This window comes from Mobula birostris, chromosome 4 (genome assembly GCF_030028105.1).
Source record: "Mobula birostris isolate sMobBir1 chromosome 4, sMobBir1.hap1, whole genome shotgun sequence".
Classification (NCBI taxonomy): Eukaryota; Metazoa; Chordata; class Chondrichthyes; order Myliobatiformes; family Myliobatidae; genus Mobula; species Mobula birostris.
Genome location: NC_092373.1, coordinates 128,440,502 through 128,466,020, shown reverse-complemented (window position 1 = coordinate 128,466,020; position 25,519 = coordinate 128,440,502). Strand labels below are relative to the sequence as shown.

The window sequence follows — 25,519 nt, the reverse complement described above, 5'->3', positions numbered from 1 at the left end:
ACTACCCCTCAACCATCATGGTTCTGAACCGGAGTGGATAACTTCACATACCTGAATACTGAACTGTTTCCACAACCTGTGGACTCACTTTCAAGAACTCTGCAACTCTTTGTTCTCAATATCTATTATCTATTTGCTATATTTTTCTTTTTTTTTTTTGGCCGGCTGGTGGTGCAGTGACATCAGCGCTGGACTCCAGAGCGAAGGTTCCCGAGTTTGAATCCAGTTAGGCCGCTCCCGGGCACGCTTTCCATCTGTGCCGGGTTGAGCGTCGGGCTTGCAACTCTGCCTCAGGGAAAAAAAACCCACTGCACTGTGAGAAGGACGTGGGGGACCACTCACAGAATCTTTCCTCCATGACAACCACTTGAAAAAGTGTTCGCCGAGGCTCTGGCAGAGTATGGCACACAAAAAAACAAAAAAAATTCTTTTTTGTATTGTCACAATTTGTTGTCTTTTGCACACTGGTTCTTTGTCCATCTTTATGTCCAATTTTCCATTGCTTTTATCTTTGTGTTCCTTTGTGTTTATTGTGAATGCCCACAAGAAAATGAATCTCGAGTTAGTATATGGTGACACATATGTATTTTGATAATAAGTTCACTTTGAACTCTGAAAATCTGAGCAACTGAACCTCTTGACCACGTCTGCATGCTTTTCGGCATTAAGTTGCTGCCACATGATTGGCTGATTAGATATTTGCATTATCGAGGTGTATAGTGTACCTAATAAAGTGGCCATTGAGTGTATGCAGAAAGGTGTCGGAGAAAGGCCAACGATATCATGAAGGATCACGCCCACCCTACCGGGGAACTGTTTCTCCCACTCCCATCAGGGCGGGGACTGCAGCACCCACGCCACGACATTCGGCTCAAAAACGGTTACTTCCTGCAAACTATCAGGCTGATCAGCCCATGACCCCACACGCACACCACATGTCACCCACTCTTCTCCACAGCTCCTTGATGACCTTCAACTCCCCCATGTATTGCCATTTTACAGTACTTGTATATTGTCCTTAATAGGATTCCTTTTATATTTATATCTGTTTTTTTATGCTGCATTGGATACAGAGTAAGAATCACTTTATTCTCCTTTACGCTCGTGTACTGAAGAATGGCAATAAACCATCTGGGATCCTGACTACTGAATCTTTGTAGTTATGTGATGACTTGCTGAGGAACAATTCTTAAGCAATAGATTTCTCCAGTCTCTTTTCATCTCCCGCACTGTGTTCTTGTTTGCCAATGCCCGTGGCAGAACATGATTCATCCAGACTGTGGGAGGTGCTTTGCTGGCTCTGTTGCTTAGCAATTGATCAACAAAGCCTACTCCTGCAGCAAAAGCAGAGGAACCACTTCAACATCTCTGAAAACAAAGTCGTACTCCAACAAAACCAAATTTCTGCTCATCAGCTGGTCATTTAAAGTGGCAAATAATTGTCTGCAATTGCTCTCTGATGACACGAACTTTCTGAAGAAAGCTTTTGCTCAAATAGAAACCATGTCTTTTCAAATGCCATTCAGATCTTTAGATCATGAAGAGTTTGAAAAGATCAAGCAAAAAGCAAGTACTATGTGGAGAGAAGAGCACGAGAATCAACTGAAAAACGCTACTACTTATTCAGCTGAATACAGAAAAAAGCAGCTGGATGAGCCTACTCAGAACCTGGTCCGACTTCACTCCCCTACTAGACTACACAAACCCCATCCACCAGAGTAAGGAATAATTCCATCATAATTAACAGCATTTTATAATTTTTAATGTATGTATTCAGTTGTATTTAAAATGCTTGGGGCATTCAGATGATACATTATTTGTGTAGTAACAGAAAACTATCTTGTCTTTAGACAGAACAATGATCATGATCATCATCAGGTGCCATGCCCAGTCTGAGCTTTGACTGCCATGGCCCACACACTCCTGTTTCGGGTCAAGTGGATCAATTCATTGGTATTCATTTCCAGTTCTCTGGCTGCTGACCCCATCATCATTTGTCTTTGCCATCCTCTTACTTTCTTCCCTTCAATCTTTCCCATAATTACCATGCATTCTAATTTCTTTCCTAATCACGTGTCCAATGCAGTTACGTTGCCTTTTCATGATCTCATACATTATTTCTCTTTTTGTTTGCCCTGGTCATGACATCCTCATTAGATATTTGTTTCGTCCATGATATTCTTTGCATCCTCTTCAAACACCACATCTCCTCATGTTACTAGATATTGTCCAACATTCTGAGCCATATAACACAACTGGATAAACGTAACATTTCAGTACTCTGAGGCGGGTTGTCATGCCCAGTTTAGTATTGGTCAGTATACTCTTCATTCTTGTAAAGGTGTCTTTTGCCATCCCTATTCTTCTTTTGATGTCCAAGTCGCACCTGCCATCTGATGTCACCCAGCTTCCTAAGTACCAAAAGTTCTGTACTTGTTTTATGTTTTATGTCTTCTCCGTTTATTCTCAGCCTGCAGATAGGATTCTCCTTTTTGGATATCACCATACATTGTCTTTTTGCAATTGATAGACTCATTTTTGCACTTTAGTTTTGTAGTTCTTCCTTTGTACTTGCAGTTAACAGTGTCATCTGCATATCTGAAATAATGAATAAATGATAAAGATTGTAAAATTTAACAGGAATCTTAAAATTATTCAAAGATGGAGTATTTATAGTGGCCCACAAACACATTTTGGGTTGTCCTGTAAATTAAATATGAAAATAGTTTCCACACTGGTGATTTTGATTCATCACGATGTAGGAGCTATCTTCATTATGACAAATGACTAAACATTGTGCAGTGTTGTGATTTAGAATTAAAATAACATCAAGAAGTAATTTTGAAAATAGTTGCAAAATTTGCCCAAATCAATTAAAGAATATTTTGAGGTAAGCAATAAAATAAAAATAAAATTCCCTTGAAGTGTTTGGACAGTTTTGTGCTTTTTAATTGAACTCAGTGTGGATATGGCTCATCTCCATCGGAGCAGTGTTAGAACTATTAAAATTTACCTCAGCAATTAAAATGGGAAGTTAATTTTTAACTTGTTCCCAATTTTTCTCAAAAAATGTAAAACCAGGAGATGTTCTTTTTGATCCAATAACCTTCCAGGAGCCACCCAGATTATCATAGGACCAGGGCCAAATGATTATTTTGATCAGGAGTGTGGGCACATGGAAAAGTCAGAATATTCAGATACAGCTGATACCAGTCAAGGCTGTGTGTTTTTGATGGAACCTTGAGAGCACAAGTTTTCATCAACCCAAACATTAGACATGACAGAACCAGAGGGACATAAATTCTCAGAGTGAGAAATTTGTTGGTTCTACTTTCTCACACTCAGAGATTCTACCATCAGAATGATCTGCTTGGGATCCAGATAATATTCAAGTACTCTTTCCACAATTGTTTCCTGTCATTAAGTGCATTTTATTAATCTGTTTCTCAGTAGTGACATGATCGACATAAATAAGAACTTTCTGTTACCTCTACTATTGAGGAGGCTCTTGTGTGCGAAGAGGCCAAATACTAGGAGCTGGTAGAGTAGTGCCAGAGACTGGGGTGGAGGTACATTGTGGGCCTATGGAGGTGGGATGTAGAGGTTTTGCTGGCAGCTTGCTCTGCTGAACCAACTCTCTCTGCGGCATTACAGGGGCTACAGAGAAAAGAACCATCAGGACTGTCACAGAGGCTGCTGAATGTGCCTCCAGATGATTAAGAATCAAGAGGTGTAACATAAGAACATAAGAAATAAGAGCAGGAGTAGGCCATCTGGCCTGTCGAGCCTGCTCTGCTATTCACTAAGATCATGGCTGATCTGGCCATGGACTCATCTCCACCTACCTGCCTTTTTCCCCATAACCCTTAATTCCCCTACTATGCAAAACTCTCTCCAACCTTGTCCTAAATATACCTACTGAGGCAGCCTCCACTGCTTCATTGGACAGAGAATTCCACAGATTCACCACTCTCTGGGAAATGCAGTTCCTCCTCATCTCTGTCCTAAATCTACTCCCCTGAATGTTGAGGCTATGTCCCCTAGTTCCTGCCTCTATCTTATCTATCCCTTTCCTAACTTTATGTTTCTATATGATCTCCTCCCATCCTTCTGAATTCCAGCAAGTACAGACCCAGGCGACTCAATTTCACCTCATAGTCTAACCCCCTCATCTCTGGAATCAACCTGGTGAACCTCCTCTGCACCGCCTCCAAAGCCAGTATATCCTTCCTCAAGTAAGGAGACCAGAACTGCACGCAGTACTCCTGATATGGCCACACCAGTACTGTGTGTAGTTACAGCATAGCCTTCCTGCTGCGAAATTCAACCCCTCCAGCAATGAAGGCCAACGTCCCATTTGCCTTCCTGATAGCCTGCTGTACCTGCAAACCAACCTTTTGTGATTCATGCACAAACACTCCCCAGTCCCTCTGCACAGCAGCACGCTGCAATTTTTTACCATTTAAATAATAATCGCTCCTCCATTTTTCCTTCCATAGTGGATGACCTTGCATTTAGCAATACTGTATTGTATTCCATCTGCCAGATCCTTGTCCATTCACTTAACTTATCTATATCTCTAATCTGACTCTCCATATCTTCTGCATAATTTGCTTTTCAAATCAATTTAGTATCATCAGCAAACTTAGATACACTGTACTCGGTCCCCTCTTCCAGATCATTAATGTACATCGTAATCAGTTGTGGGCCCAGCACTGACCACTATGGCACACCGCTCACCACTGATTGCCAACAAGAGTAACACCTATGTATCCCAACTCTCTGCTTTCTATTAGTTAACCAATCCTCTGACCATGTTAATACATCACCCCCAACTCTCTACATCCTTATCTTAAGGATAAGTCTTTTATGTGGCACCTTATTGAGCACCTTCTGGAAACCCAAGTAAATAACATCCATCTGTTCCCTCTATCCACTGCACTTGTTATATCCTCAAAGAATTCCTGCAAGTATGTCAAACAAAACCTGCCTTTGCTGAATCCATGTTGTGTCTGCCTGATGGATCCATTTCTTTCTAGATGCCTCACTATTTAATGATAACTTCAAGCACTTTCCCAACTACAGATATTGAACTAGCTGGCCTATAGTTACCTGCCTTTTGTCTACATCCTCTTCTGAACAGTGGCATAACCCATAGACCAGTGCTACTGGGACACTAGCCAGGGCCTGATCAACCCTAGTTGGGGCGAGAGTGTCTGATGTTGAAAGACTTGAAACACCTGATGGATCCAGATTACAACAGTGATGATGTGTCTCAGTGCATCCCAGCAACCTACCTCACCATTGTGTCTGCTTCCAAGTGTTAAGGATGTGCCATGAATATTTTCCACCTGCCAAAGATATAGTGTGGAAATTGTGATATTGTCTATGTTGGGAGAAAAATAAAAAAAGAAGCAAATATTGAGCCACAAGAGACAGCAAATGCTGGATTTTATGAAAGCAAGCTGTTGGACAAAATCAGCAGGTCAAGGAGCAACAGTGAGGGGGTGGGGGGGGGGGAACAACTATTGTTGATGCTCCATGCCAAGATCCTGTATTAGGACTGTAGAGGGAGGATAACCAGCATTAAGAGTAGAGGGGATGGTGTGACACAGGGGGCCTACAAGTGAGAGTCTGCAGGATGAGAGGCAGAGGGAGAGAGGGTGGGGGATGTGTGGAGCTGGTAAACAGGCTGAGGTGTGATAATGGAAGCAAAGAAGGGCATATGGAGGCAGGTAGGGGGAAGAGGAGGGTGATTAGTGAGAAGGTAGACTAGCTGTGCTGGAATCTGTTAATCAAAGAAGGTGATAATGCGAACAACGAGGTGAAACTAGATGGGGGGAATTCACTGGGTGAAGTTAGTGGATGTGTTCAGGAGGGTGATCAGCAACTGGACAGCAATATAGATGGATTGAAAGAGAGGGTGGGGCGGGATGGAGGGGGGGTAAAGTTATCTGAAATTGGAAAGTTCAGTGTTTCTATCATTGGGCCACAGACTATCCAGACAGAATACCTAAACAGTGAGAGATTCCATAGTTGTGCGATGGAGAGGGAGCTGGATGTTCTAGAGCAGGGATTCCCATATTGGGCTCCACGGATCGCTTGCTTCATGGTATTGGTCCGTGGTATAAAAAAAGCTTGCGAACCCCTGTTCATTATTTTCAAAAGGCCTGTAGGCAGGAAACTCAGAAAATTAAAAGTATTATTGTTTATTTTTAGAGGAATAGGGAAAAGTAGAGACATAGAGAAGTACAACAGAGAAACAAGCCTTTTGGCCCATCTAGTCCATGCTGAAACCCTTTAAACCGCCTACTCCCATTGACCTGCACCAGGACCATTAGGCCTCCATTTCCTACCATCCATGTGCCTGTCCAAACTTCTCTTAAATGCTGAAATCGAGCTCGCATGCACCACTTGTGCTGGCAGCTTGTTCCACATGCTCAGGGCTACCTGAGTGAAGACGATTCCCCTTGTGTTCTTCTCACCTTTCACACTTAACCCATGACCTCTGGTTGTAGTCCCACCAAACCTCAGTGGAAAAAGCCTGCTTGCATTTGCCCTATCTATACCCCTCATAATTTTGTATACCTCTATCAACTCTCCTTTAAATCTCTACATTTTAAAGAATACAGTCCTAACCTATTTGATCTTTCTTTATAACTCGGCTCCTCCAGACCCAGAAGCATCCTTGTGAATTTTCTTTGTACTCTTTCAACCTTGTTTTCATCTTTCCTGTAGGTAGGTAACCAAAACTGTACATAGTGCCCCAAATTAGGCCTCAACAACGTCTTATACAACTACTACATAACATCCCATCTCCTATACCCAATACCTTGATTTATGAAGGCCAATGTGCCAAAAGCTTTTTTATGACCCTATTTAGCTGTGCCACCACTTTCAATGAATTATGGACCTGTATTCCCAGATCCCTTTGTTCTACTACACACCTCAGTGCCCTACCGTACACTGTGTAAGACCTCACACTTTCCTACATTAAATTCCATCTGCCATTTTCAGTCCATTCTTCCAGCTGGTGCAGATCCTTCTGCCAGCCATGACAGCCTTTCTCACTGTCCATTACACCCCAGTCTTGGTGTCATTCGCAAATTCGCTAACTCGGTTAACCACATTATCATCCAGATCATTGATACAGATGACAAACAACAAAGGACCCAGCACCGATCCCTGTGGCACTCCACTAGTCACAGAGCTCCAGCCAGAGAGGCAACCCTCTACTACCACTCTCTGGTTTGTCCTTCATGGATATGCTTCTGGAGTATTGTGTATAGTCTCCCTGTCCAAGGAAGGATGCCAGTTCAGCAGGGATCTGTAATGGGCAGCTTGTCTTATGAGGAAAGATTGTCAGGATGAACTAGAGTTTAGAAGAATGAGGGGATTTGGATTGAAACATGAAAAATCCCAATGGCTCTTGAATGGATCGATGTGGCGAGGATGTGAGGGAATTTAAAACTAGTGATTATTGCTAAAAGCTAATGAATCACAAACAGTGCAAAGATTGAAGTGAAATTTTCTTAGTCTCTCAAACTTGCTTTCTTGAAGAGGGTGAAAGCAGAAGTGTCCAACACTCACAAGGCAGAAGCAGGTAGATATGCAAAGTTAATGAAAATCCAAAAGAAAACTACAAATGCTGGAGAACTGAAATAAAAGCAAAATGTTTGAAACTCTCAGCCGGTCAGCAGTATCTGTGGACAGAAATAAAGAGCTAATGTTTCAGGTTGAAGTCCTTTATCTGAACTGGAAAATAAAAAGAATACGTATTACATCCAGATTTGTCCAGTTGTTCTTAAGAGTTAGGGTAGGATTGAGGACCAAGTGACCTTCTCCTGGTTGGTAATTTGTATGTTTGCATGCATGTTATATTACTCGGGTGGGTACAAGTATTGGAGTCTGTTAAGCTGAAAAATGAACACACTGTAATTTGTCGTTTTTTTTTTAAGGATATTTTTAGTGACTCGGCTTCATGAAATTCCAAGGCACCACAATATATCCAAAAGTACAATCACTCTGTCGTCCCAAGGTAAGGAGTTATACGTATCTTCAATCACGGGATTCAGGCATGGGGATTGTTCATTATATCTCCAGCACACTTATTTTGCTTGAACTTCCAAATCTAGGTTTACTCTGTGTGTGCAATATAAAGAAATATCATTGAGCCAGACAGCACCACAGCACAGAAATAGGCCGTTCGATCCATCTAGTCCATACCAAGCTGTTATTCTGTCTAGTCCCATTGATGTGCTCCTACACCATAGCCCTCCAAACCTCCCCCATCTATGTTCTTATTGTAATTTCTCTTAAATGCTGAAATCAAACCCAAGTCCATCACTTCTGCTGGCAACTCATTCTACCTACTCACCACTCTCTGCGTGAAGTAGTTCCCACTCATGTTCCCCTTAGATATTTCACCTTTAACCTATGACCTGTAGTTCTAGCCTCACTCAACCTCGATGGGAAAAGCTTGCATTTATCTGCATAATTTTGTACATTTCTGTTAAATCTCCTCTCATTCTCCTAAGCTCCAGACAATAAAGTCTTATCCTATTCAACTTTTCCCTATAATATTCTGCGCATTGACAGAGAATGTGATTTACATACATTGCTTATTCTTTTCACAGATAAATGGGAAGTAGTTCTCAGACAGTCACCAGGATGGTGCAAACCTAATCTTCTTCCGCAGACACCAGTAAAAATCAGCAGATCTAGAGAGGTATTTAAAAAAACTATTTTGGACATTGACACTTGTAAAATTTAATGGTTTAGACCATACACTTGTCTAAAAAAGCAGAATAAACAGAAGGCAAGAGTAGAGAGCAAATGAGGCAGTCACAAACAAGACCTAAAAAATATTATTGACACTGGAGGCTAAATCTTTTGAGGATCTACTGTTGCAAAAGTGGTTTCAGAATTTATCCTGGTCAAAAATGGCAAGACCCTGCATGGTACAAGCACCCGGTGTGACATAATACTGTGCGATAATTACTTAGTGTTAACATTTGAGAGGATCCGTCCTGGGACCAGCTCGCAAGTGTCATCATTAAGAAGGCACAACAGAACCTTTACTTTCTTAGAAGTTTGCTCAGACTCAGCATGTCAGCTAAAACACTTTGCCAAACTTTAATAATTGCATAGTAGAGAGTATCCTGACTGGCTGCAACATGGCTGAATACAGCCCAGTCCATCACAGGAAAGGCCCTTCCACCATTGAGTACATTTACATGTTGCACTACCAAAAGAAGACAGCATCTATTATCAAAGACATCCACCATCCAGGTCATGCTGTCTTCTTGCTACTACCATTGGGTAGAAAGTACAGAAGCCTTATGTACCACAGCATCAAGCGCAGGAACAGTTATTGCCCTGAACCTGCATGGATATCTTCAATGACCACAATTCTGAACTGATTCTATGATCTACAGACTCTTTTACAACTCGTGTTCTCACTATTATTTTCGTATTTGCACCATTTGTCTACTTTTGCACAGTAGTTGTTTGTCAGTCTTTATATATGTTTGTTTTTGTAGATTCTATTTGATTTCTTTATTCTCCTGTAAGTGCCCACAAGAAACTGAATCTCAGGGCAGTATATGGTAACACGTGCATACTTTGATAATAAATTTACTTTGAGCTTTGAATGAAATTTGTGCATATTTTTGATAGGCAGAAATATTGAAAAACATGCAAATAATAAAAAATGAAACAACTTAAGAAAACATTCAAATCATTAAAAATTAAGACACTTAAATAACTCAACACATTTTGCAAATAATTTGTTGTCATTGAAAAACACAACTTTGAACGAATGGCATTTGTCCAAATTTGCTCCCAGGTTGCCTTTATCTGTTGTGACCAGACCGCTCCATGCTTTTTTTGTGCGCCAGGTTAAATCTGGTTCAGGCATAGCACATTTGCTGATGATCATAGTGAGGTCCACTACTGATTCACGGGAGGCCGTGATATTGCTCACTCTTTGTAGATGCTCCTTTTCGTATCTGAGTGCAGCTTTCAGTGTCTACAAGTCCGAGCATTCTCAGCGTCTTGATAATTATTTCAATGGAACCTTGGTACGTATAGGCTAGTGTTACTGTTCGATCCTGTGTCATGAGTAGATGTATTCCTTTCTGATCTGGGATTTTATCCTCTTTCAGTGATGTTTGCTTGTCAACTATATCCTGTCTGTTTATCCCAGTTGCACTAATTGTCTTTTCAAACATCTTCCCGTCTTGGTCATGGGTTGTGGAGTCAGAGGTCATATAACGTGCAAACAGACCCTTCAGCTCACCTGGTCTGCACTGACCATCAATAACTCAATTTACACCAAACCTCATTTATTTTTTATTCTCCATCCAGATTCTGCCACACATCTACATACCAGGAGCAATTTGCAGTGGCCAATCAATCTATAGTAATTTATCTTCAGTAATAATTCAGCAACAATTTTGTAATTTCTTTGTCAATTTAATTTGGTTTTCTCAATTGATCTGTGGTGGTCTGAAACCTACTTTGATTTTTCTTTACCTGTTATGTGCCCAAAGAATGCTTTACTTCTTTTCACAACTTTGATGAGATAATTTTGTAATTTCTTTTTACCCATCTGATCAGCAGAGAGTACACAAGGCGGAGTACCCTATTCTTTGACGTATTGCTCTTCAGCATTTCATTTCATTCCCATCTGAAGTAAGTAAAGCTGACTGATGTAATCCTGTTCTGTTCTGGTCACTTCAGACACTCCTCAATAACTCAAATACCGTCAGGGTTGCAGAAGGCCGGACGAAGCTTGCCACTGAGAAAAGTAAGCAATAGTAACTCTGAGCCAAATCCAACTAAAACCATTGTTTTTGAAAAACCTCTTCTGACATTTTTGACAGAGATTGTGACAGTGTAACTTATCTCGGCTCTTTAGATCACCAGGCTGTGAAGAAGAAGATGGACTGCATCACCAGTGCATCAGCGGATATGACAAGAAAAGACGCTCCAAGACAACGCTACATCAGTCAGGTAAGTAACTGAAGTCTCAAACTGAGAATAATTTATTACCGGACCAGATACACACAGTTTGTTTTTCACTTTCTGTTTCTAGTGCTATCTAACCACAATGTGTGAGACCTTTTCAGGAAAACATGGCATCCATTTGAGGTAGCACTCCACAAGAGGGGAGCAGGTATTCCTGCACATACAATATACCATTCATGGTGCTGGTTGTTATTGGAGTCGTGTTGCTGCAGAACACTAACTTCACAATTCCTTTATTTTATGAACTGCCAGTGAGGTAGGACTGCGTCTCTAATTTCATTTTACCACAGCCAGACCCTTTATGCCTTTCCATTTTTCAGACACCCAAAGACTGCACTGTCAGATAATGCAGGAAAGGCAGAATGATTAGTTTGCAGGGACAGTCTACAGAGGAAGGCTGATGGGTCAGAACAATGAATTGCTGGTTCCTTGTGAAATTTGCCAAAAACTCAGAGATCAGCCCCAATCTGTGTAGTTGGGTTGGGAATGCAGTTGGAGAAGGCTTGGCTTTTCTCATGGGCTTCAGCCGTCAGGGTGCAACTCTGCTGACACCACTCAGTATGTTCAAATCAGGACAATAGTTTTAACTTTGGAGAACTTTTCTCAAGATTGTATTCTTAGTTATGTTATTGGTAATATTTGCATTTTATATGCTCAATTTCTGAGTGCAAATTGTACTTGTGTTCGGCCATCGTTGACGTCGATGAGGACCTCGACACCATAATGATGGTGTCGAGACTAGCGCGTGATTTAGATTTGAGTGAGGGAGAGTTGCGCAGCATCAGCCTCACTCTCTCTTCCCAATTCCCATATGGATCCAGTGGCAAGACAGAGTGGAGACGGCTGGAGATGGGACTAGGCGCAGTGGATGACCAAGACATCTTCTATGTCTTGTCCTGCTCTACACGTTCCACGACGCTTGCAGAGACCGCCTTCTTGACCATTGGACCTTCCATTTGTCTTGTCTGCTCAGTCTGCCGGAATCTGTCTTCACATGCTGGGATAGACAACTCCCTATCTCACCGAGGGTTTGAGACCCGTCGGCTACCCTCACCTGGTTTAGCCAGCTTGTCGAAGCCGTTGCCCGGGGTGTGGCCGCTGTCGCATGCAAACAGCTACGGGCAGCCACAGGTGAGAGCTGAGTGCCAGGTAGGGACCAAAAATGGACAAACCACCTTGAAAAGGACGCGACATGTTCCCCCACCAGAGATGCTACCCCTCCCTGACACCCCATACACCCCAATTGTACTTGTACAAAGGCAGGAATGACTGCTATTCTGAATGTCCTCTACAGCTACAAATAAAACTACCCTTTAACTTGTATCGGCAAGTTTAACAGTAACTTTGAATCATCACTGGGCTTCTCCAGATCCAAATAAATCAAATTCTATCATCTGACAATATTAAAGATGAAGTATAAAAATCAGGTGAACGGCCTTATTAACAAACATCAGAGAGACTTTGTAGAGTGAGGAAGGATAAACATGACCTCAAGGGTGGTAATCTCTGGATTGCTGCCTGTGCCAGGTGCCAAGTGAAGGTAAGAGAAGGATGATATGGCAGACGAATGTGTGGCTGAAGAATTGGTCCAGGGAGCAGGGATTCAGAATTGTGGATCATTGAGATCCCTTCTAGGTAAAGTATAACCTGTACAAAAAGGATGGGTTACGCCTGAACTTGAGGAGTCCAACGTCCTTGTGGGCAAGTTTGCTAGAGGCATTAAGGAGGATTTAAATTAGGATGGTGGAGGATAGGTAACAGAGTGATAGGTCAGAGTTGATACACCGGTAGATGCAGTGTGTAGAGAGATTGTGAGGAAGGATAGGAAGTTGATTGGACATAAATGTGGTCAGTTGGATGGGTTGAACTGTGCCTTTTAATCTGAGAAGCATCAGGAATGGGGTGATGAACTTTGGGTATGGATCAGTACATGGAACTACGATGTGGCCATTAAGGTAACTTAACTGTCACAAGGGCAGGAATAGCCATTGGATAATCTGGGGTTTAGATGTTTCAAAAGGGACAGGGGGGAGGTGGCATTGCTAATCAGGGATAGTGTTAAAACTGCAGAAAGGAAGGTTGTCATGGATGGAATGTCTAAGGTGTCAGTGGGTGGAAGTCAGAAACAGGGAGGGAGCAATGACCATTAGAGAGTATTTTATAGACCACTCCACCCCCAAAGCGATAGGGACAGTAAGGAACAGATGGGTATGCAGATTCTGGAAGGTACAAAAATACCAGGGTTGTTGTCATAAGTGACTTTTAATTTCCCTAATGTCAACAGGCACCTCCTTAGTGTAAGATGTTTTAGATATGGCTGGATTTGCTATGTGTTTCTAGGGAGGACTCTTTCTTTATAAGACCATAAGACAAAGGAGCAGAAATCAGCCATTCGGTCCATCGAGTCTGCTCCACCATTTTATCATGAGCGATCCATTCTCCCATTTACTCCCACTCCCCCACCTTCCCACCATAACCTTTGATGCCCTGGCTACTCAGATACCTATCAATCTCTGCCTTAAATACACCCAATGACTTGGCCTCCACTGCCGCCTGTGGCAACAAATTCCATAGATTCACCACCCTCTGACTAAAAAAATTTCTTTGCATCTCTGTTCTGAATGTGCGCTCTTCAATCCTTAAGTCATGCCCTCTCGTACTAGACTCCCCCATCATGGGAAACAACTTTGCCACATCCACTCTGTCCATTCCTTTCAACATTCGAAATGTTTCTATGAGGTCCCCCCTCATTCTTCTAAACTCCAAGGAATATAGTCCAAGAGTGGACAAACGTTCCTCATATGTTAATCCTCTCATTCCGGAATCATTCTAGTGAATCTTCTCTGTACCCTCTCCAATGTCAGCACATCCTTTCTTAAATAAGACCAAAACTGCCCACAGTACTCCAAGTGAGGTCTCACCAGTGCCTTATAGAGCCTCAACATCACATCCCTGCTCCTATACTCTATTCCTCTAGAAATGAATGCCAACATTGCATTCTCCTTCTTCACCACTGACTCAACCTGGAGGTTAACCTTAAGTGTATCCTGCACGAGGACTCCCAAGTCCCATTGCATCTCAGAACTTTGAATTCTCTCCCCATTTAAATAATAGTCTGCTCCTTTATTTCTTCTGCCAAAGTGCATAACCATACACTTTCCAACATTGTATTTCATTTGCCACTTCTTTGCCCATTCTCCCAATCTATCCAAGTCTCTCTGCAGACTCTCTGTTTCCTCAGCACTACCGGCCCCTCCACCTATCTTCGTATCATCAGCAAACTTAGTCACAAAGCCATCTATTCCATAATCCAAATCGTTGATGTACAATGTAAAAAGAAGCGGCCCCAACACTGATCCCTGTGGAAAACCACTGGTAACCGGCAGCCAACCAGAATAGGATCCCTTTATTCTCACTCTCTGTTTCCTGCCAATCAGCCAACACTCTATCCATGTATGTAACTTTCCCATAATTCCATGGGCTCTTATCTTGTTGAGTAGCCTCATATGTGGCATCTTGTCAAAGGCCTTCTGAACATCCAAATATACAATATCCACAGCATCTCCCTTGTCTAGCCTACTTGTAATTTCCTCAAAAAATTGTAATAGCTTTGTCAGGCAGGATTTTCCTTTAAGGAAACCATGCTGAGTTCTGCCTATCTTGTCATATGCCTCCAGGTACTCCGTAACCTCATCCTTGACAATCGACTCCAACAACTTCCCAACCACCGATGTCAAGTTAATAGGTCTATAATTTCCTTTTTGCTTCCTTGCCCCCTTCTTAAATAGCGGAGTGACGTTTGCAATCTTCCAGTCCTCCGGAACCATGCCAGAATCTATCGACTTTTGAAAGATCATCGCTAATGCCTCCGCAATCTCCACAGCTACTTCCTTCAGAACACGAGGGTGCATTCCACCTGGTCCAGGAGATTTATCGAGCCTTAGCCTATTCAGCTTCCTGAGTACTTTCTCTGTCGTAATTGTGACTGCGCACACTTCTCTTCCCTGCCACCCTTGAGTGTCCGGTATACTGCTGATGTCTTCCTCAGTGAAGACTGATGCAAAATACTCATTCAGTTCCTCCGCCACCTCCTTATCTCCCATTACAATTTCTCCAGCATCATTTTCTGTCCATTCTATATCTACTTTCACCTGTCTTTTACTCTTTATATACTTGAAAAGCTTTTAATACCCTCTTTGATATTATTTGCTAGCTTCCTTTCATAGTTAATCTTTTCCCTCTTAATGACCTTCTTAATTTCCTTTTGTAAGCTTTTAAAAACTTCCCAATCCTCTGTCTTCCCACTAATTTTTGCTTCCTTATATGCCCTCCCCTTTAACTTTGGCTTTGACTTCTCTTGTCAGCCATGGTTGCATCCTTTTCTCATTCGAAAATTTCTTCTGTTTTGGAATATACCTGTCTTGCACCTTCCTCACTTCTCGCATAAACTCCAGCCACTGCTGCTCTGCCGTCTTTCCCGCCAGTGTCCCGTTCCAGTCAACTTTGGCCAGTTCCTCTCTCATACCTCTATAATTTCCTTTACTCCACTGAAATACCGACACATCAGATTTCGGCTTCTCTTTTTCTAATTTCACCGTGAACTCAATCATGTTATGATCACTGCCTCCTAAGGGTTCCTTCACCTCAATCTCTCCAATCATCTCCGGTTCATTACACAATACCCAATCCAGTACAGCCGATCCCCTAGTGGGCTCAACAACAAGCTGTTCTAAAAAGCCATCTCGCAGACATTCTACAAATTCTCTCTCTTGAGATCCAGTGCCGACCTGATTTTCCCAATCCACTCGCATGTTAAAATCCCCCACAATTATCATAACACTGCCCTTCTGACAAGCCTTTTCTATTTCCAGTTGTAATTTGTAGTCCACATCCCTGCAGCTGTTTGGAGGCCTATAAATAACTGCCATCAGGGTCCTTTTACCCCTGCTATTTCTTAGCTCAACCCATAAAGATTCTGCATCTTCCGATCCTATATCACCTCTTTCTAATGATTTAATATCATTTCTTACCAATAAAGCCACACCTCCCCCTCTGCCTACCTTCCTATCTTCCCGATACACTGTGTATCCTTGGACGTTCAGCTCCCAGAGACATGCATCCTTTAGCCAGGTCACTGTGATGGCCACAATATCATACCTGCCAATCTATAGCTGTATGACAAGATCATCCACCTTATTCCTTATGCTGCGTGCATTTAAGTACAACACCTTAAGACCAGTATTTGGAACTTTTTGCTTTGATTTCACTGCAACTTTATTGCACTGCAACTCATCCCAATGGCTACAAATTTGCCCCATCACCTGCCTGTCTTTCCTGACATCTTTACTGTTCACCATCTTAGATTTATTTCTGTTTTCCCCTTCCTCCACTCTATCATTCCGGTTCCCATCCCCCTGCCAAATTAGTTTAAACCTTCCCGCCAGGATATTGGTCCCCTACGGGTTCAGGTGTAACCTGTCCTTTTTGAACAGGTCATACTTCCTCCAGAAGAGATCCCAATGATTGAAGAATCTGAAGCCCTGCCCCCTGCACCAGTCTCTCAGCCACGCATTCATCTGCCTGATCCTACTATTCTTGCCCTCGCTAGCATGTGGCACAGGTAGCAATCCCGAGATTACTACCCTGGAGGTCCTGCTTCTCAGCTTCCTTCCTAACTCCCGGAAATCTCTCTTCAGGACCTCCTCCCTTCTCCTATCTATGTCATTGGTACCAACATGTACCAAGACAACTGGCTGCTCGCCCTCTCCCTTCAGAATATTCTGGACCCGATCCGAGACATCCTGTACCCTGGAGCCTGGGAGGCAACACGCCATGTGGGTATCTCTATCAGGCTCTTTAGGGACTGGCTGACTAGAGGAGAGGTCATACTGGATCTGATGCTAGGCAACGAGCCAGATGACGTGTCAGATCTCTCAGTGGGAGTTCATTTCGAAGACAGTGACCACAATTCACTGACATTTAGCATAGCCTTGGAGACGAATAGAAGCAGGCAGTATAAAGCTATTGAAGTGGGGGAGGGTTTATCATGTTGCTATTAGGTATGAACTTGGGAGTGAAACTTGGAAACAGATATTCTCAGGGAAATGTATAATGGAAATGTGGTTGTTTAGGGAGCACTTGTTTGGGGCTCTGTACAGGTTTGATACTTTGAAGTAGGGTGAAGGACCCAATAGTTGACAAGAGAAGTGGAAAACCTAGTCAACAGGAGGAAGGAAGCATTACTTCAGAGGAGACTTAGGAGAACTTGAAGGAGACATGAGAGGGTCTTAGCGAGTAGGATTAAGGAAAACCCCAAAGCATTCTACACATGCCTGAAGAAGAGGAGGATGGCAACTCAAGTGAAGGCAAAACCAGTTAGAGATAAAAGAGAAAGCATGAGCCTTGAGTTGGAGAAGGTAGGGGAGTCCTTAGTGAATACTTTGATTCAGTATTCAGCAGTGAGAGGGACTTTGAATGTGAGATCAGCACAGAACAGGTGCTGTTACATAACCAGGTTAAGAAAGGATATTTTGGAAATTTTGAAAAACATTAGAATGGATAGGTCCCTGGGGCTGAACCTCAGGTGACAGGTGAGGGAAGATATTGCTACACCGTTGGTGATGATCTTTGCATCCTTAGTGGCCATAGCAATAATACATCAGATTAGAGGATGGCAAATGTTGTTCTTATTCAAGAAAGGGAGTAGGGATAACCCTGGGAATTATAGAGCAGTGAGTCTTACACCAGTGGTGGGCAAACTACTGGAGAGGATTCTTAGAGACAGGATTACAATTATTTGGAGAAGCATAGTCTGATTAAGGATAGTCAGAATGGCTTTGTGAGGAGCAGGTCATGTCTCACAAACCAAATTGACTTTTTCGAGGAAGTTACAAAATAACTTGATGTAGAGTGGTGGATGTGGTGTATATGGATTTTAGGAAGGTGCTTGACAAGGTTCCCCATGGTGGGCTTATTCAGAAGGCATAGGATCCAGGGAAACCGGGCTGTGTGTGTTCAGACACAGGTGGTTATAGGTGAAGCATTTTCTGCCTGGAGGTCAGTGATCAGTGGTGTTCTTCAGGTTTGATCTGGGACCCCTGCTCTTTGTGATTTTTATAAGTGGCTTGGATGACTAAGTGGAAGGGTGGGTTAGTAAGTTTGCAGGTGGCATGAAGGTTAGTGGAGTTATGGATAGTGTGGAAGGTTGCTGTAGGTTACAACAGGACATTGATAGGATGCAAAGCTGGGCTGAGAAATGGCAATTGGAGGTCAGTCCAGAGAAGTGTGGAGGGTTTCATTTTGTAAGGCTGAACTGGATAGCAGGGTACAAGGTTTCTTAATAGTGTACAGGAACATAGGGATCTTGGAGTCCACGTCTATACATCCCCCAAATTTACCATGCAAGTGATAGGTCTGTTAAAGAGGTGCATGGTGTGTTGGGTGATTGAAGTCAAGAGACATGAAATAATGTTACAGGTCTATAAAACTGGTTAGAGCACACTTAGAGTATTGTGTTCAGTCTGATCGCAATAGATGTGGAAGCTTTAGAGGGAATAGAAAGGAGATGTACAAGGATACTGCCTGGATTAGAGAGCATGTCTTATGATGACAAATGGAGCAGGTTGGGGCTTTTCTCTTTGGATAGAGGTGTATAAGATGAAATGATGCACAGATAAGTTGCACAGTCAGCACTCTTTTCCCAGGCCAGTAATGGCTAATATGGAGGGGGCATACTTTTCAGATGATTGGAGGGAGGTACAGGGAGAATGTCAAAGGTAGGATTTTTATAGAGATGTAAGTGCATGGAATACCATGCTAGGGATGGTGGTAGAGACAGATACACTAGGGACATTTAAATGATACTTCGGTAGGCACACAGATGAAAAAAATGGAAAATAATGTGACAGGGAAGGATTAGATGGATCTTGGAGTAGATTAAAATGTCGCACAACATTGTGGGTTGAATTGCTGACACTGTATGTTCTAATTCTCTAACAATGGAGAACAAATTCTTTATGTTGTTAAGTTGATGAAGAAGCAGTCTGATCTGAAGACTAATAGCTGATCAGCAATATTACATTTCATTAAATTGGTTACATCACTTGCTGATTCTTTATGTGGTGATATTTATCTTGTGGTGATTAATTCCTTCTCTTCATGTTTAATATTGTCAAAGTGCTGCAGTTCATTTTCTTAAAAGCATAAACCTAATGGCTTTATTAATAGATCAAGTGGATGCTGTTGTTTGGTTGTTCTGAAAGCTGAAGTCTGCTCAGCGCTGGCCCAGCATTTCAGTCATTGTTCTGCTTTATTTATGGTGAGGACGAAATTATTCATCTGCAGCCATAAAGTCCTAGATTTATACAGCATGTCGGGCCAAATTGTCCAGGATGATAACACTGCCCACCCGAGCTAATCCCATTTGTCTGTATTTGGCCCATCTCTCTCTCTAAACCTTTACTGCATCTTTTCGACACTGTAATTGTGGCCACATTTACAACATCCTCTGGCAGCATGTTCCATGTACACACCACACTCTGTGTGAAAAATTCCCCCCTTAGGTCCCCTTTAAATATCCCCTCGCCCTACCTTAAACCTATGCCCTCTAGTTAAAGACTGACCTATCCTAGGATAAGGACCGTAACCATTTTAATTATCGATGCCCCACTTGATTTTAAATATACCAATTCACCAAAGCCTTCTCGACCTGTAATATGACATCCCAGCTTTTGTACTCGGTGCCCTGATGAAGGAAGGTAGATGGGTCAAATGCCCCCAAAGTGCACGTACCTCAAATTTCTCCGTTCCACGACCCTCTCCAGGGCCCTGCCATTTATGTGCAAGTCCTGCTCTGGTTTAACTTCCCAAAATGCAACACCTCACACTTCACAAGGTCACAAGACAAAGGAGCAGAAGTAGGCCATTCGGCCCATCAAATCTGCTCCTCTCCCCCATGAGCTAAACTATTCTCCCATCTAGTTCCAATTTCTGGCTTTTTCCCCATATCCCTTGATACCCTGACTAATTAGATACCTATCAATCTCCTCCTTAAACACCTTCAATGATCGGGCCTCCACAGCTCCACAGGACTGGAGAAGGCTCTCGGCCCAAAACGTGGACTGTTTACTCTATTCCAGAGACGTTGCCTGGCCTGCTGAGTTCCTCCAGCATTTTGTGTGGGTTGCTCGGCTGATGACAGTGTTGCTGACTAGAATAAATGAAACCCAAACCATTACAGAACAGCCTCCTGCGCCAGATGATCATGAAATAAAATATAACTTTACAAAACACAACTTAACAGAAGAATAAAACATTAAACATCAATTGGAATGATGTTTCTCTCACTCTGCGTGATTCCAGTTGACCACAGAGTAACCCTGTTCATGCATTTCAGTCGGGTGGGGGGGGGGGGGGGACAACATAGATAAGGTGAATGGTCACAGTCTTTTTCCCCAGAATAGGGAGGCTAAAACTAGACGGTATAGGTTTAAGGTGTGAGGGGCAAGGTTTAAATGGGACTGAGGCACAAGTTTCTTACACAGACAATGGGTTACAGGAAACAAGCTGAGAGAGGAAACTGTAGTGATGAGTGCAGTTAGAAAATTGAAAAGACTTTTGGATGTACATGGAACAGGAAGGAAGGATATTCAAAGTAAATTTATTATCAGAGTACATGTACGTCACTATATACAACCCTGAGATTCATTTTCTTGTGAGCATTCGCAGTAAATACAAAGAAACACAATATAATCAGTGAAAGACTGCACTCAACGTAGATGGGCAAATAACCAGTGTGCAAACAAACTCAAGTTGTGCAAATAATAATAAAAATAATATTTAATAAATATTGAGAACATGAGTAGTATAGTTCTTGAAAGTGAATCCATAGGTTGTGGTAATAGTTCAGTGTTGGGCTGAGTGAAGTTATCCATACTGGTTCAGGAGCCTGATGGTTGACGGGTAATAACTGTTCCTGAACTGAGTGGTGTGGGCCTGAGGCTCCTGCACCCCTTTCCTGATGGCAGCCATGAAAAGAGGGCATGGCCTGGATGGTGGGGGTCTTTGATGATGGATGCTGCTTTCCTACAACAGTGCTCCTTGTAGATGTGCTCAGTGGTGAAGAGGCCTTACCCGTGATGGACTGGGCTGCACCCACTAATTTTTGTAGGCTTTCAAGGGCATTGGTGTTCCCATACCAGGCCGTGACGCAACTAGTCAACGTGCTCTCCACCACAACATGTTGAATTGTCGCAAGCTTCTAAGTAGGAAGTAGAGGTGCTGCCATGCCTTCTTTGTGATGGGACTTGCCTGCTGGGCCCAGAACGGACCCTCTGAAATGATAACAGCGAGGAATTTAAAATTACTGACCCTCTCCATGTAGAGCACTGGCTCGTGGATCTCCCGTTTCCTCTTCCTGTAGTCAATAATCAGCTCCTTGATCTTGCGAACATTGAGTGAGAGGTGGTCATTGTGACTCCGCTCAGCCAGAATTCCAACATGCTGATTCATCACCATCTTTGATTCGGCCAACAGTGGTGTCATCAGCAAACTTGAATAAGGCACTGGATTGGAGCTGCGTCTAGCCTCATAGTCGTAAGCATAAAGCGGGTAGAGCAGGGGGGCTGAGCGCACAGCCAGGTGCTGCACCTGTGCTGATGGTGATCGTTGTTGCCTCTGGCTGATAGTGAGGTGGGTTACCACACTCTTCTCAGGCACTGGATTGATTGAAGCCTGCCTGAAACAGGTGGGTACCTCAGACTGCTGGAGCGAGAGGTTAAAAGACCTTAGTGAACACTCCAGCCAGTTGATTAGCACAGGTCTTCAGTACTTGGCCAGGTCCCCTGCCTGAAGCAGGCCAGATGCTCTCCATGGGCCCACCCTCTTGAAGGATGCTCTCAAGTCCTGTCGAGGAGAAAGGAAACGACAAACATAGGATGTGACACACCCTCTATTACTTAGTCATTGAGTCACAGATCACCACGGCACACAGACAGGCTCCGTGGCCCATATACAGCAGTCCATGCTAAACTGTTATTCTGCTTGGACCCACTAATCTACACCTGGACCGTAGCCCTCTATTTGTGCATCTTCCATGTAGTTATCTAAATTTCTCTTAAATGTTGAATTCAAGTCGACATGCAACACTTCCACAGAGTCTACCAGTCAGGAAACAGCTGACGCATGGCTTTGCTACGATAGCCAAGACTTTCAATCTCTAGAGCAGTCTCACTCCACTTGTGTCATGTGTGAGACCACGTTTGAAACACCGAGCATATTGGTGATAAAGAGTGCAGCAAGTACTCTCCAGATTCATTCCTGGGATGGTAGGCTCATCGGTCAGGAGACCACGCTCTCAGGTTTGGAGGGATGAGAGGTGATCCAGTTGAGGAATCTATAACCACAGTATCGGAATAAGGGGTCAGCCAATGAGGACAGATATCAAAGTAAATAACCACCAAGTTGATTTTAAATCTTTGGAAATTTGTCCCCCCCCCCCCGCCCCACCATCCCAAGTCCCAGTCGATCAGGACTATTAATAATACGAAGGAATAGAATATGACAGGTGGATCAAGGGCCTGTGTCATGGCAGGAGATTCGTGTGTTGTCAGGGAGGCTAGAAAATCTTTTGCTGTGGGCCCGAAGACCCGAGATCTTTGTGATCTTCAGGCACAGAGCTCATAAAAAGCAATGAAACGGACTTATAACATTGTAAACGTTGTTGTTATGTCTCCTGCTCGCTATGAAAATGGGGAACACCTCCCTCCCCCTTATTAGGGAGAGAGAGAACCTCTGGTTTGTTGAAGTCTTTGGGGTAACTGCAAGTCTGTGTCTTTGCCGTTGCTTTGCTCTCACTGAGTGCGCGGTGGCAGTGCCGATGCTCGCTTTTTTTTGCTGGGGGGGGGAGGGAATTGTTGTTCGCTGCTGCTTACGCGCAGGAGGGGGGAGCTTTGAGGTTCTTACGTTTAACTGTCATTCATTCTTTGGGGCACTTCTCTGTTTTCGTGGCTGTTTGTGAAGAAAAAGCATTTCAAGATGTATATATGTATACATTTCTTTGGTATTAAAATGCACCTTTGAACCTGTGAATATGAGGTTAGTGTAGTGTTAGTGTTAGTGCACGGAGGGGAAGAAGCATGAATGAAAGGCTGATTGCTTTCTTCTGCTTCTATTCCTCATACTCTTACAGCACTGGCACTCTGAGTCAAAATTCTGTGCACCGATACATGAAGATTTAACTGATACTGTGGATTTGATACAAGGATGGATTTGTGTGGATGGTAAGAACACACAAGGAAATCAGAACAAGAAGCTTTCCAACTATTCAATATAGGACCATAAGATAAAGGAGCAGAATTAGGCCATTTGGCCCATCGAGTCTGCTCTGCCATTTCATCATGGCTGATCCAATCTTCCTCTCAGTCTCAGTCTCCTGCCTTCCCCCTGCATCTCTTCATGCCCTGACTAATCAAGAATCTCTCAAACTCTGCCTTAAATATACTGTATATAAAGACTTGGCCTCCATTGCTGCCTGTGGCAAAAAATTCCACAGATTCACCGCTCTCTGGCTAAAGAAATTCCTGCACATCTGTTTTAAAAGGATGCCCCTCTGTTCTGAGGCTGTATCCTCCGGTCTTTGACTCTCCAACCAAAGGAAACATTCTCTCCACATCCACTCTATCAAGGCCTTTCACTATTCGATAGGTAATCAATATGATCGTGGATGTTCTGCTTCAGGCATCTACACCTCTTCTGTGACAGTCCTCAGTCTTTCAAATATCTTATCCACCTCCAATGATGCAGCCTTTCCCAGCTTCCAGGAAGAGAATTCCAGAGATTCACCATTCCATGTGAGAAGAAATTCCGATGAAGCTCAGTTATGTATATCTGCACCATTGTCTTGTTACCTCAGCTGAGACTCTCTCAGCAGCCGAAACATCTCAACATTTATCCTTTACCTCCAACCCCCTCTTAATCTTATATTTCAATAAGATCATCCCTTGTTCTTATAAACTCCAAAAATGAGAAAAATAACCTTTTTATTTGTTTGTTATGACAATCCTCTCATCGGAAGAAATAGCTATGTGAATTTCTTCTGGGACTGGTTCTAATATTAATATTAATAAGGGGATCCAATTTATACACAGCACTCCCCGAGCAACTTGCCAGTGTCCTGTACAACTGTAACAATACTGCATCCATCCCACCATCTGCAGCAAACCCTCTTCTCAGGGAGGAAGTGCAGGAGCCTGAAGACCCAAATCTGATTCAGAAACGTCTTCCCCTCTGCTACCAGATGTTCTGAAAGGCAATTAATTCCAAGCAACAGAGCCTTATTATGAGATTTAAATGACTAGTTTGCCTTGGCTAAGGTTTCCTGCTTCCCTTCAAACCAGCAGTGTCACGTTGGGGTGAGATTCCAGGTTTGAACAATTTTCCATCTTTCCAGTCCAAATTTACACACAGAATCGCAGTGTCATGCAACATGGAAATGTGCCAGTACTGACTATAAAGTCACAAAATGAGTCAGCACTGACAATAAAGTTCCCACCTACACTAACCCCATTTTATTCCCCTCACGTTCCTATCAACTCTCTCACCTCCCTATCCCAGACTCTCAGAACAATCTGCAGTATTAACATGCCAACCCACATGCCTTTAGCACGTAGGGAACTGGAACACCAGGAATTAACCCACGTGGTCACAGGAAGAATGTGCAAACTCCACATAGACAGCACCAAGGTCAGTATACGTGGGTCCCTGGAGCTGTGAGGCAGAGAGTTGCTCCCAATGTAGTTTTATTGGTTAAACCTCCCCCATGTGATTGAAATAAACTATGTGGTAATGAATAATCAGAGTGTGCCTTCCGCAGGGGTCCCACAGGAACAAATGAGGAGGAGAGGCAATGTAAGTGATCTTCCAGAAAGGTGCATGCATGCTCAGATGCATCAGCATTTAACCAAAGCTGTTGTCATTTTTAAATGTTGCTGGACTTTAAGAAACATAAAGTACTGCTGGTCTACCCCATCAGCGAGTTGCTGGTTGGCAGAGCAACTGAAGGAGCTGAACCTGGTGCGGTCAGTGATGCTGCCTGTGACATAGAGACATTCGTGCACGAAGGAGGCGTGCAGTGATTGCCCCAGTCACTTTTCTCGTGATCACAAGACCCTGCTGGACGTTAGTGGTGTGGAATGCTGCAAGTCCAGTTTATTAGCAAATGGTGGGGGCAGACGGTGGAGGAGCTGTGTGGCCCAGCGAGGACTAGGCCTCAAGCCGTGCAGCAGTGTTGCCTGTTTGCAGCTGCCCAGGGTGAGGCATCAGAGTTGGGTGCTCCACCGGAGTGCTGGAGACAGTGTCCATGCTGGAGGAGTCAGTGCTGCCCCCCAGTGTTCACTTGGCAGAAGACAAGTTGTATTGTGTTCGACTGCAGACTACTGTAACTTTCATGGACTCAGGGACTTGGAGGACATTTTTGTGTGTCTGTATTTTA

The 25,519-nt window shown here is 43.2% G+C and overlaps 1 protein-coding gene across 1 annotated transcript in view; it reads left to right on the top strand.

Annotated features, from left to right (window-relative positions):
• Positions 1 to 1,390: 1,390 nt before the first annotated feature.
• LOC140196020 (uncharacterized) overlaps positions 1,391 to 25,519 on the top strand; it is a 45,981-nt gene continuing 21,852 nt past the window's right edge. Inside the window, exons 1-5 of the mRNA XM_072254718.1 lie at positions 1,391 to 1,718; positions 7,959 to 8,038; positions 8,637 to 8,728; positions 10,744 to 10,810; positions 10,922 to 11,016. Coding sequence (XP_072110819.1) covers positions 1,504 to 1,718; positions 7,959 to 8,038; positions 8,637 to 8,728; positions 10,744 to 10,810; positions 10,922 to 11,016 — 549 coding nt within the window. The 5' untranslated portion in view covers positions 1,391 to 1,503. The remainder of the gene's footprint in view (positions 1,719 to 7,958; positions 8,039 to 8,636; positions 8,729 to 10,743; positions 10,811 to 10,921; positions 11,017 to 25,519) is intronic.